We start from the raw sequence: 13,351 nt of genomic DNA on the forward strand, positions 1-13,351 counted from the left end.
ACCTCCAGAATGTTCAATAAATGATGCCTACAGTTGACTGAACTTGTTCCTCGCTGATATCTGTCCATTTTCAACTCTCTGCAGGAATGACCAGCTTTCTGATCTTTGCCAGAAGGACTGACATCCGGATGGTCTCTCTGGATATTCCCTACTTTGCAGATGTTGTCGTCTCAGTCAATGTCACCATGAAGAACACCATTGCAATTGGAGTGGATCCTCGTGAAGGTCTGAACTTCGTAGTGTATCTGACTGTCTGTTTGAAAGGCAACAAGTGACTTCATATCTAAATGTCTGAGTAGAGACCCAGGTGCAGATCTTATTGTAGGTTGTGAATTCAGGGAGGTTTTTTTTTTTTTCTAGTATGTGCTGCAAATATTCCTTTCCAATCAGGAAAGGAATGTACTTATAGGAAAATGGAGAACCCCAACTATGTGGAAAAAGCTGCTTGCTATATTGAGTGAGGTTCCTGTGCATTTTGGATTCAAGAAAGCTTTCCTCCTGCTGAAGCCTTTTACAGCAGTAGAGCTGAGACTCTCTGGCTGTTCACGTATACTGAACATCTGATGCTGTGCTGGATGTAAACCCACTGTTGTACAGTAGGGTAGATGATCTGATTGCTGTTCTCTGGGCCATTTTGAGAAATCGGATGTGGGACTCTATACTACTAGCTGATAATGTGTTATGTATTCTCTGGCCTTGTGTAAAGGTCAGAGTGCCAGTGCTCCTACATGTTTTGGGGAGGATTGGAACAAGATAATTTGTACTGTTTTGTTACTCTAGCTTAATAGTCTTGTGCTGCTGTTATTCCTGTGCAGTCAGATCTGTTTTGAATGGTGTAGCAGGTAGTCAGAGACCTGAATCTGTTTTTTAAGGATTTTGCTGTTTGATTGTTGGGGTTTGTTTTGATTTGGTTTTGTTGTGGGCTTTTTTTAAGTTTCTCTTTCTTCTTCTACCCAGGAAAGGTTTACTGGTCAGACAGCACACTGCGCAAAATCAGCCGGGCTGCCCTTGATGGCTCACAATTTGAGGACATCATCACTACAGGTAAGAGAGATTTTGGCCTGGGAGCCTCTTGCCTCCATGCAGCATGAAAAGAGAGATTCTCTGATGCCCTGGTAGAATAATCTTTAAAATTTTGGTCGAAGAGCAAGCAAAACCTAAAGCAACTTCCTGATGAGGTGCACAAGGGGAATACCAGAAATTCCTGACTAAGCTGGGAGGATGAGCAGTGACCAATACACCTTCCTCTTTTCTCAGGTCTGTTGACTACAGATGGGCTAGCTGTGGATGCTATTGGCAGGAAGATATATTGGACAGATACAGGAACAAACCGGATTGAAGTGGGAAACCTTGATGGCTCCATGAGGAAAGTCTTGGTCTGGCAGAACCTGGACAGCCCTCGGGCAATAGCTTTATACCATGAGATGGGGTTAGTGTTGTCAAGAGGCTGTCTACGGGTTAGAACAGGACTTGTGATCTCTGTTTCCATAATATTTGCTGGCTTTTCCCCAGGTATATGTACTGGACGGACTGGGGTGAGAATGCCAAGCTGGAACGCTCTGGGATGGATGGCTCTGGACGTGCAGTGTTGATCAGCAACAACCTGGGCTGGCCTAATGGACTGGCAGTGGATAAGGCTGGGTCCCAGCTGCTCTGGGCTGATGCACACACTGAGGTCCGATTCTGTTCTTCAGCATTGTTTGTCATTGGGTCTCTGGTAGTCTGGAGACTGTTTTGAAGCAAGCTATCAAAAGAGCAAGGGGAACATAAACTTTTCTGAGAGTATGGGCTATGGGGAGGGTGGACTTGAATAACATCACTTGCTTAGGCTCTGTTTCCCACTTGATATAATAATTGCTAGCCAGAAGATCAGTGTTTTGAATATAGGGCTGATGTTTACTTCTTTCTTCAGCGGATTGAGGCTGCAGATCTCAATGGTGCTAACCGCCGCACCCTGCTGTCTCCAGTGCAACATCCCTATGGCCTCACTTTGCTGGACTCTTACATCTATTGGACTGACTGGCAAACTCGCAGCATTCACAGGGCTGACAAAGACACTGGTGCCAATGTCATCTTGGTGAGGGCAAACCTGCCTGGCCTCATGGACATTCAAGCTGTTGATAGGGCACGGCCCCTGGGTGAGTTGCTAGGTTGCTCCCAAATCAGCGGGTGTCTGTGGTGACTGACTAGGGAAGCCCTTCAGAGCTGTCATTGAAAAGAGTCCTTTGGTGTAAAGCCTGAGTGATAGAGTGACTTCTCAAAAATCAGCTTTTCTTTTCTTCTTCCCTCTTCTTTAACTATTCTTGCACTTCTCCCTGTTTACTCAGCTCCATAGATCTGGTGTTTGTTTATTACTGCATGCCTTTTGACCCCCTTCATCTCATTTCCTTCACTGGATTGCACTGACAACCTCATTCTCACACACAGCAGAGCCACTTTCTTAGGATGACTGAATGAGTCATGCCCTATTAGGCTTCACTAGTGTCTACTGGCATTGGACAGTTTCCCTGTAACTCCAAAAGGCACTAATTCCTCTTAAGCTAGTTGCTGAAACCTTATTTCAAGTTCTAGTAATTTTTTTCCCCAGACATTGCAGGCTTCATCTTCCTGTCTGCCACTTTGCTCTACAAACTCTGCTTCTTTAGTTGCTCTTAATATATCATGCTCTCCAACTATTCTGTGCCAGGGTCAGATTCCTTATGTTACTGTTTGGGGATTCTATATGACCCCATTTTGCCTCCTTGCTCTTCAGTGGCAGTTGTTGCTTTGTGCTGTGGCTTCGTTTTGGTGGAATTTCCCCAATACATACTTCTACAGAAAACTGTGCTGCTTCTCCTGTGGCTACTAACAGCAGAACATCACTGTTGACAGTATAACTTTACAATATAACTTAAAGCTAACCAAAACTTTAGCCATCATATCCCCATTGTCTTCTTCCCACTCCCTGCACCTGTCTTCTGGGCTTATCCCCACCTCATAAATGTATGCTGGTTTTTTTGGGGTGTTTGGTTGGGTGTTTTTTTTGTTGTTGGGTTTTTTTTTTCAATTTTAAAAAAAAAAAGATATGACCCTAATATGTCAGGCACTTTCGGCAGGCTTCTCTGATGCCTTTGTTTACTTGCCACTGTGTGCAGCTAAGTTGTAACAGAAGCTTCTTTGTCAGCCTGGCCTCTGGTGCATTGTCACGCTGCTTCCCCACAGGGTTGGATCTTTCTGCCAGCATTACCATTTGCAGCAATAATAAAGCTAAACTGCAGTTGTGTGAGTCTATCAGCATTTGGCTGTTCCTTTTTCCATGGGAAAACTATGATTAGCAAGGAATGCAGGTCAAGATTTTGCTCCTAATGCTCCCCCTTCTTCTGTGCCTTCCTGTTCTCCTTGCCCAACCATGCCCATACCCACCACGAATCTTGGAGGGGAGGGAGGCAGTCTCTATATGAAGGGCTGTAGATTCCCAGCAAGGCTGGGATGGTAAGGATGAACTCAGCTGCTAGCAAGTTGTGCATGTATGTAGCCTTTAAAATAAAGCTTTGGTCTGTGGGACCACACTGATCCTTAAACTGTGCTTTCCCTATTTCTAAAGGCTTCAATAAATGTGGAGTTCGTAATGGTGGCTGCTCCCACCTTTGCTTGCCTCACCCCACTGGCTTCTCCTGTGCCTGCCCCACTGGCATCCAGCTGAAGAGGGATGAGCAGACGTGTGACTCTTCTCCAGAGACCTACCTACTTTTCTCTAGCCGTGCTTCCATCCGTCGTATCTCGCTGGACACCAGTGACCACACAGATGTGCACATACCTGTCCCCGAGCTGAACAACGTCATTTCTCTGGACTATGATAGTGTGGATGGAAAGATTTACTACACAGATGTATTTCTTGATGTCATCAGGTGGGTGCCAGTCATCTGCTTGGCCAGTGCCCAGGTCACCCAGCTACTTGTGCTGGTTGTGCCACAGTGAGCTGTGGAGTGTGCCAATAAGTTGGGGAGACTGAGATGCTGGCAATAAACCACTACTTACACCTTGTCTTTGGTACACAGCACCGTATGTATCATTGAACTAAATGCTGAAGGTGTGTTTAACCTGCTGGAGACTGGGGAGAAAGGTATTACGGAGGTAGCAGTATGAAGTGGCCCTGTGGTTGATGGGGATCACACATGGAGGTGTGAAGGCTTTCTGGGAGCTACCCGTTCCTCACTGCCGTTTGTCATTGCTTTCCATCCAGGCGGTCTGATCTGAATGGCAGCAACATGGAAACTGTTATTGGTCAGGGTCTGAAGACTACAGATGGCCTGGCAGTGGACTGGGTTGCCAGGAACCTCTACTGGACAGACACAGGACGCAATACCATAGAAGTAGCTAGGCTGGATGGAAGCTCCAGGAAAGTGCTGATCAATAACAGCCTGGATGAGCCCCGAGCCATTGCTGTCTTTCCCAAGAAGGGGTAGGTATGGGATATTGGTGGGGCAGGGAGAAGGGCTGTGCAGAGGCAGATTGGAAGAGGAAGTTGTGGGAGGAAGAAGAGATGTGTCATGTGAATCTGCAGGTACCAGCAAGGGGCTGACTCTGAGTGACAGATGTAATCAGGCAGACAGTGAATTTGAAGGTTGGGCAGATAGCTAGGAGAAGCAAGCTACAGACCACGTGATCTTTTTTGAACTTGAAGAATCTGGCAGTTTAATTCATAACTGAAACTTTCATTAGGCTAAATGAAATGTTCTTTTCTTCTTACACTTGCCTTTTTTCTCTTCAGGTACCTCTTCTGGACAGATTGGGGTCACATTGCTAAAATTGAACGGGCAAACTTGGATGGCTCTGAACGTAAAATCCTGATTAACACTGACCTAGGATGGCCCAATGGATTGACCTTGGATTATGACACCAGGAGGTCAGTGAAAGATTTTCTTATACTTGCATATGGTTAAGGGATGTAATGAATTTTTTTAGCCTTCTTAGCTTGGTTTATTGGAGTAGTGTTGTGCGTTTGGGTGTTTTGGGTTTTTTTTGTCTGATCCATCTTGGCTAGCGAATGACTAGAAAGTAAAGGGATTGTATAGATGGAAGCTCACCTCTTTCCCTGTTCCTCCAGGATTTACTGGGTAGATGCACATCTTGATCGCATAGAGAGTTGTGATCTCAATGGGAAGCTACGGCAAGTGTTGGTCAGCCAGGTGTCACATCCCTTTGCTCTGACACAGGTAAGAAGATTTTCCTGCTGCCACCGTTCTCCGTGGTGTGTTGCTGAGTTTGGACAGCAGAGCTTGGGGACAGGGAAGTGTTACAGTCTGGGGAAACCAAGATGGCTGAGGGGATAGTACTTAACTCTTCTGTGGAGCTAATAAAGGAAGTTTGTCTGGACTCCTGTGGGGTGTAGACTGCCCTCTTCCTTATGGTAAGAGGGGAGGGGTTGAAAAGGCCTTTGGGGCTTTCTGCCACTGGGATGTGTTTTTTATGGGTATCCTGTGTCTATGTGGCTAAACATGTTAATGGCTGTGATTTCTCTTTGCTGTCTCCCTGAGCAGCAGGATAGGTGGATATACTGGACTGACTGGCAAACCAAATCTATCCAGAGAGTGGACAAATACTCTGGGCGGAACAAAGAGACTGTCCTAGCCAATGTTGAGGGACTGATGGATATCATTGTGGTTTCCCCTCAGAGACAGACAGGTAAATAGGAGGACCTTGATTCAGGCAAATGCTAATTGTAGACAAAAAGAACTCTGGAACCACTGTGCTACTGTAGATGTCAAGCAAGGCTGGCATCCTTTCTTATACTCAAACTGTTAACGCATCTTCCCTGGGCACATTCTTTGTCTGCCTGTGACATTTCAGTCAAGTACATCTTAACAGTATTCTGTTACAGCTGACATTAGCAAATGTCACTTTCTGTGTTGTTCATCTGACATTGTGTTAAAACAGAAGAATGTGAGCTTTTTGGTTTTTAATCTGTGCAGCTGTGTTGACTGGGCTCCTGTCTAATGATTTCCAGTGCCTTCCTTTCAAGACTGCCCTGATCCTACCAGTGTCTGGCTATTGTCATTACTTCTTAGCAGTCAGATGAAGGGCATGTGCCAGAGCATAGTAACTTGCTGGATTTCTAGGAAGTATCTCTGTCTGAGCAGGAAAAAAGATTGTTGCTCTGAGCTCCTACCTGGTCATCTGCAACATATTTAGAAAATTGCTTTTTCCTTCCAGGTACTAATGCTTGTGGAGTGAACAATGGAGGCTGCACTCACCTCTGCTTTGCCAGGGCTTCTGACTTTGTCTGCGCGTGTCCGGATGAACCAGATGGGCGGCCCTGTTCTACTAGTGAGTTTACTGAGTGTCACTTAGGTAGTAGCTTCCATAAGTGAGCCACTGTCACTACTTATGCAGTGGCAGTGGCAACCAGAGCATCTGGAACTCTCCAGTGTATAAACACTTATGCAGTACTATACTGGAAGTAAGGCGGTTGTGAGCAATAGAGCCTTCTTCTGTCCTTTCTGCTGACAGACTGGGTTTGAGATGGGAAAGCTGCTCATATAGGCCATTTCAGAAACTCTGTATAGCTTACCAGACTTGTTCATCTGTCCCACAAAGTTGGGGTCCTGCTTATTTTTCTCTGTTGTTCTAGTTCCTGGTGTGGTGCCCCCTGGTCCTGAACCCACGAGTGTAAGTGAGAGAAGTCAGACACCACCTGGCAGAGTAGGTACTTCAACAACCAAACCTCTCACATCTCTGGAAGCAGTGGAAGGAAAGTAAGTGCTCTTGTTCTCTTGGAATTGGGGTGTGAAAGTCACAGCTTGTGCAAGGTGCAACATGCAAGCCCCCTCTGGTTGTCATCATCCAAATGTACCTCTCCCTAGCCAAAAGAGGCTATTCCAGCTCCAGACTTCACATTCATAATGGGGAAAACCATTTTGACAAAGAATGCAGAACACCGTTGAGCTGGCAAGAAAAAGGTGCAGAGATCTTTTTGTCTGTTCTACTGAAATGTGTGTCTAGGCTGACTGTGCTGAAGTGTTAAAATCCTCCTGAGACCATGTCATTCATTTGATTGATTTTTGAAGTCCTAATTTTGAGAACTTATTTCTGAGAGGAGGAGAGGGGATTCTGTTGCTTCAGTTCACTGAGACATCTCAGACCTGACCCAGACATCTGAAGAAGTGGTTCTGCCCTGGCCACAAAGGGGTAGCTTGTTTGGGGCAGAACAGAACCTTTGCAGCTCTAACATTTAAGTTACAATGCAGGCACTTAAGAGACTTTTTTTTGCTAATTCCCTACAGCCTGCTATTCCTACTGCCCAGCAAAAAAGTATGTTCTATAATACATGGCTGGGTTATTCACAAGGCAAAACTTTCACTTCCTTGAGTATGATGTATTGGACAGAGATCTTTGTGCTGACTCTGGGATGTCCTAATTTTTGCTTCAGCACTGATGCTGAAATTTGTGTTCTGATAGGTAGATATATGTATGCACCTATGTAGCTGAGAGGTGAATCTAGAATGACTCGGATATAAAGATATTGCAGACCTATAATTGATATATACATGTGCACACCGCTATGTATATGTATATGGTCCTCTCTCCTCTGGATACAGAAGGGTACTGAAGAAGAGAAAGGAAGGCTGCTGTTGTTGAACTGGAAATGGAAGGGATATCAGTGCTAGCCTGTCCCATCCTGTCTTTTGATACCTTTGATACTGTTGATACTACTTTCAGTAACTAACTGTCCTTCTGTCATTCAGCTGCTCTGACAAAGATGCTAGGCGAGGCTTGTGTACCCATGCCAACGAGGCAGTGTTGGCAACCATGGGTGAGTTCCTTTAACTCTTCTCCACCAGGGTTGTTCCTCCAGATGTGCCCAGGGCATTCCAGACCATAGTGTTTGAAACTCAAATTTCTGAAACTCAGACTTGAATTACTCAAATGCCCTCTGAGCAGAGCAGTGTGTCTAAGGATGAATGTCAGTCATACACATTCATTAGCCTATACGGGGACTTTTCCAAATGACACTTTGGTCTGAAGAATAGTTCTGTTTTCTTTCATCCCATACCTCATCCATTGGGCTCTTCCCATTAATGATACTCTTCTTCACCGTCCCCTTTGTGTTTAGTTGAGGATAGTTGACTAGGGTAATTGTTTCCCACTGCAGGAGTAACCTATCAGCAAGGGGGTCTAACTCATCCTTATCCAACCCCATTACAAAGATCTTGATGCTCCTTGGTTTGCTGGGGCCTGGGTGGGAGGAAGGGTTATCATATATTTGGTTTCGTATGAAGCCAAACAAAACCCTCTGCTAAACCTTGGTGTGCTGACATTTTACTTTACATGCTTCCGTATGGTGTAAAACCTCTGTATTAGGCGTTACACCGAGGTCAGTATTATCCAGTGGAAGTTAAGGAGAGTGCATAAATTACCCTTGCTGTGTTCACTTTCAGGAGAAGGACTGCATGTCAGCTACATTATTGGAGGTCTTCTCAGCATCTTGTTTATTTTGCTGCTTATTGCTGCTTTAATTATATATAGGTAAGTGATCTTTTTTCCCCCTTTCCTGGCCAATAGTAAAATCTAGGGTTGTAGGAGAAGAAAGCTCCTGAAAGCACTTCATCTTTCTTTATTGTCATTTACAATCCCTTTGTCCTCCATTGGAAGCGGTGTCTGATGATTTTATTTGCAAGGTTTGAGTCCTGTGCCTTTGACGTTTTGGGCATGCAACTCTATTATTTGAAGCCTTATTGGCTAAATTTTCTGCAGAGAGCTTATGAGTTATGGACAGGGATGTGAGATAATTCATATCTCAGTACATGTGTGAGCTCATGTGCTTTCTGCCAGATAGCTTCACCAGTTACTGCCAGTATAGCTTTTGTGGTTAATGGCAGTGCCTTGCTGTACTGGTAGCTAGTGAATGTACTGGTAGCTGAAGAGCCAGGTGAAGCCAGCATTCTCTCTCTTTGAGGGACAGTAAAGATTGCTGGAGCTTTCCACTTGCTGAGCACTCAGGAACTTTGGATCCTGGGCAGTAGGGCCCTGTGTCTTTTCTAACAGCTCTCTCCCTCTAGGCATAATAAGTCCAAGTTCACAGACCCTGGCTTGGGGAACCTAACCTACAGTAATCCCTCATATCGGACATCTACCCAGGAGGTGAAGATTGAAGCAATTCCCAAACCAACCATGTACAACCAGTTGTGCTATAAGAAAGAGGTAAGAGCTGCTACTAAGGACATGGGAGCCCAGCTCAAGCTGCTGTTGAGTATTACAGGCCTTAGTGTGTGAAAATGTTGCACCTTGTCAGCATTTACTTCTAGGACGTAGGAGGACAGCTTCAGTGAATTGCTCAGACTCCTATGGAGATCAACCAGCAGCACTTCTTCCCCAGTGAGCTGTAGTGAATTAGACCTGTCTTTTAGCTCTCTGCTTCTTCCCCACTCCCACAGTGTCTTGTATTTCATTTGCATTGGGTGCTGGCCCTCAAAGTACAGGAGTCAAAGGGAATTGTCTTCCCTGGACACAGTCCTGGTTAGTGACTGTTGCAGGAAGGTTGTTTTAGACAGTCACTGGGGAAACCAGGCAGCCAGAAGGGATTTGGTAACAAGAACATGGCTCCTGGCTGTGCACTGCCTGGAAGGGGTGGGATAGGGAGAGAACTGGAGCCCTTATTAAATGGAGCATTTTCAAGGCCCTGCAGTGGTCTGCCCTGTGTGCCACAGGATGGAGAGGGTTTAATATGATATCTTGCAGCACTTAGTTTCTCCTCTGTTTTCTCCTCAGAAGCTTTCTTATCACTCAGATAGCTTCTCATCTTCCCTCTTCTGATTTCCGTCCACATCCTCACGTCAGGTATCACTACTCTATGTGTTTGATCCTGCTCCCTCACTCAAGCTCTGTTGTGTGGCTCAAGCACTGTCCTATACTAATTGTTCTTTCTTCTTTTTTCCCCTGCTTTTATGTTCTTAAACCAGCTCTACTGTCTGTCAAGGAGGTATAGGTAATTTTCTATGGCAGATCCTTTGGTCTTGGCTTTGGCTACTCATACTCAGTATGTGAGATTTGAAAAAGATAATTTCTGTAGGACTATTTATGATAATCTGTTAGATCACTTAGTTCCTCTAGCAGGGATCACAAAGACTTATGCAGAGGAGAGTTTTCCCTGGCTTTGTTTTTCAAAGGTACTATCCAATAGATTTCCCAAACTTTCCTGCCATTTTAGCCTAATGTACTAAGGATAAGCCAAGATTATTTATCTGGGAATCTAAATCCCTTCCACTTTTCTCTTAATTCTGCTGCTCCTAGATATACCCAGATGTATATTTCCCCACCCCATCCACTTTCTCCTCAGGGATAGATGAGATGTTCTAATGCTCCTTATTTGTCAGTGAGCCAAGTTAGACGGATTTCACTACTTTAGTCTCAGTGTGGTCCCTTTAGCCTCTGATCACTTCCACTGTTTCCCTATAATATCCTTCCCCTGTATCACTGAGACTCGGACTCCACAGTGGTATTCCAGCTGTGCTTTCCTGAGTGGCAAATCTAGAATGACTCTCATATAAAGATATTGCAGACCTAGAACTGATTCCCTGCCTACTTTTACCATGAAGTCTTCTGGCTGTTCCTGCTTCCCATTTTGGTGGGTTTTTTTTCTTCCTTTTTAGGCTCAGTGTTGTTCTTACTCCCTGCTGTCAGGGAATATATATATAGTTGAATTAGAAGAGCCAGCTCATCCTCATTCCCCTTCCATGATTTGAAGGCTCCTGGAGTTTGGAATGAGAGCTCTTGCAGGGAGGATTCATCTGGGGGTGGTGAAGAACTGAAGGGAAACTTAGAATGGGTTCTGCCATTGTGACAGTCAAAGCTAGTGGCTGCTTACATGGAGGTCCAGCCTTTTGTCTGATTCACTGTCTACATTCCAGCTCTGCTTTGCTCTTTGCCATATTTTTCCATAGATTTATTGCAGTCTTTTTCATTCATCTGTCTGCTCCCTAGACTGGTCCTGACCACAGCTACACCAAGGAGAAGATCAAGATTGTGGAGGGGATATGCCTTTTATCCAGTGATGATTCTGAGTGGGATGACCTTAAGCAGATTCGGAACTCCCGAGGAGGAATCCTCCGGGACCACGTCTGCATGAAGACAGACACGGTCTCTATCCAGGCTAGTTCTGGTTCACTGGATGACACCGAAACTGAGCAGCTGCTACAGGAAGAACAGTCTGAATGCAGCAGTGTTAACACAGCAGCAGCCACTCCTGAACGGCGTGGCTCACTCCCAGACACAGGCTGGAAACACCAACGCAAGCCCTCCACAGAGAGCGAGGTCTAAAGTACATGTGACTTTGGAAATGCTCGTACCCTCCCTAGCCTCTGCTCTGCACAAAAAAGACAGGACTCTGCCTGCTAGGCAAGGAAGGGCACAGAGACCAGCCTCTTTTGCGAGGGGCCCAGAGACTGTGACTGCCTTTCAGCAAGGAGCTTGGGCAGCTGTGCTGTTGTGGTTGGAGAGGGAGGATGGGTGGGTTGGAACCCAGAGACCCTTTTGGCTCATTTTCACTGTCTGTGGTTTATTTATATGTTCCCGTTTCCTGGAAGCTGCCTCGTTAACTTTTGCAGTGACTCCTCTGGCCTGAATCTGGTTCAGGTTCTGTGTTCTCTGGCAACCTGCAAGTCCTGTGGCCATCCACCTCACAGTCAATGCCCATGAAGAGAGCAGAGCTGCCTCATTGCTAGCTCCTGGTCACAGAAGTTCCCCTAGTCATTCCAGCACTAGCAGCACTCTTGAGGCTTTGTGTTGAGGGGTCTCTGACTTGAGAGAGGTCTTGGAATAGATGGGGTATACTTTGGGGCTCGAGGGGACACTGACACAGCATCAGGTCACCTTTTAAGGGCATAAAGAGGGTAACCACAGTTGCTGTGACTCGCTTCATGTGAGCATCACTGCTTACTTTCCCATCTGCTAGTAAAAACTTTAAGGAATGCTCAGATCGGAGCACTGTGTCTGTTGCTGGCAGTGGACACTGCTCCTGTTCTCCCCTTTCCTGTTAAAACATGTTTCTGCTCTGGAAAAACAAGAGTCAGCAAATGGCCCTTACAGAACTGCTCCCTGTGGGTACTGGAGTCAGAGTGCTGAACTTAAGGAAAGAAGAGATTGGTATTGTTCTTAGCTCTACAGAGGTAAGGGGAGGAAATGGATCTCAGCAAGACCTAAATTCTACTCTTGTCTTTGCATAACTGATATATAAAAAAAGAAAATTTGCCAAGTCCCCACTAGTCCCAATTCTGCAAGGTCCCAATTCTCTTGGCCTTTAGGACCTTTGATTACCATAATGAGGGAAAAGAATTCCTGGGTCGAGTCTTTCCCAGGGGAATGCTCAGTGCTGACAGTTAGGAACTGCTTTATTACTAGGCTGAGCCCATTTGACCTAGAATAGGAGACAATAATCAGGGAGCTATAAGGGCCATTTTAAATAGTTGTTTATCAGATAGAACTGCACTTTAAGCTCTTCTGTTACCACTAAAAAGCTCTCCTTGCAGAGTCATTTTTCCCATCAGCTGCATGAGCTTCAGTTGTTCTCTGGCCTCCAAGGCCTTTACTTTCTAGGGGGTGTAATCCTACCCTTGCAGTTACACCCCAGCAGCATCTGGAGCTGGAGCTTGCATGCTCCCAAGGACTATTGCCACCTTTTCATATTCTCTTGACTTCTCTTGTCATGTGTTTGTTCAGAGGGAAAAAAGATAGAGAAAATATCTCTTGATGCTTCTTCAAAAATGAAATTTATATTAACCCCTCAAGTCATATGGATACTATCATGGTAAAATATTAAGTGTTAAGCCAGATACTTGGAAGCAGTACTTTCCAGTGAAGAATTTCTCACGGCAAACGCTGTAACCTCTTTATCTCCTGGGAAGAGGTCAAGTACATTCCCACCCGTGGTGTAAAGAGAGCAAAGCGTACGCTAGGGGTATGGCTTAGAGGTATGGGGAGGGTGTGTGTCCTGTGCGATATTTTTCCAGCTGGTAAAAAAAAAAAAAAAAAAAGGGAAAAAATCACCCTACTCTGCTCTAACCTTGATGATATACTAACAGTCCTGCTACCCCTGAAAAACACTACAGTTGCCAGGGAGTTGGTTGTACTTTTTACAGCAGAGGTAGCTTTGCAGAAAGGGGAAGGTTGCAGCTTTGACCTGGCTAGGTGGCTTGAAACTCTGTCCATAACTGCACCATTGGGCTGACTGGTGTATATTCCTGTGGAAAATGAACTAGAGCTAAGGCTTGGAAATTTCCCTGTATTAACGTGGGACTCTTCCCTACTCCCAGAGGGATTTTTTTTTTTTAATTAGATTTTTATTTAATTATTTATTTGATTGACTCCAGCCTGGGAA

The 13,351-nt window shown here is 45.2% G+C and overlaps 1 protein-coding gene across 1 annotated transcript in view; it reads left to right on the forward strand.

The window, feature by feature from the left end:
- The window catches only part of LRP4 (LDL receptor related protein 4), an 82,608-nt gene extending 69,619 nt beyond the window's left edge, over positions 1–12,989 (forward strand). Inside the window, exons 23-38 of the mRNA XM_050897050.1 lie at positions 85–225; positions 958–1,044; positions 1,258–1,429; positions 1,513–1,675; positions 1,913–2,138; positions 3,584–3,887; positions 4,223–4,441; positions 4,751–4,885; positions 5,087–5,195; positions 5,520–5,664; positions 6,193–6,306; positions 6,611–6,734; positions 7,725–7,792; positions 8,418–8,505; positions 9,039–9,180; positions 10,960–12,989. Coding sequence (XP_050753007.1) covers positions 85–225; positions 958–1,044; positions 1,258–1,429; positions 1,513–1,675; positions 1,913–2,138; positions 3,584–3,887; positions 4,223–4,441; positions 4,751–4,885; positions 5,087–5,195; positions 5,520–5,664; positions 6,193–6,306; positions 6,611–6,734; positions 7,725–7,792; positions 8,418–8,505; positions 9,039–9,180; positions 10,960–11,295 — 2,573 coding nt within the window. The 3' untranslated portion in view covers positions 11,296–12,989. The remainder of the gene's footprint in view (positions 1–84; positions 226–957; positions 1,045–1,257; positions 1,430–1,512; positions 1,676–1,912; positions 2,139–3,583; positions 3,888–4,222; positions 4,442–4,750; positions 4,886–5,086; positions 5,196–5,519; positions 5,665–6,192; positions 6,307–6,610; positions 6,735–7,724; positions 7,793–8,417; positions 8,506–9,038; positions 9,181–10,959) is intronic.
- The last annotated feature ends 362 nt before the right edge of the window (positions 12,990–13,351 follow it).

Source organism: Gymnogyps californianus, chromosome 5 (genome assembly GCF_018139145.2).
Source record: "Gymnogyps californianus isolate 813 chromosome 5, ASM1813914v2, whole genome shotgun sequence".
In the NCBI taxonomy this organism is placed as follows: domain Eukaryota; kingdom Metazoa; phylum Chordata; class Aves; order Accipitriformes; family Cathartidae; genus Gymnogyps; species Gymnogyps californianus.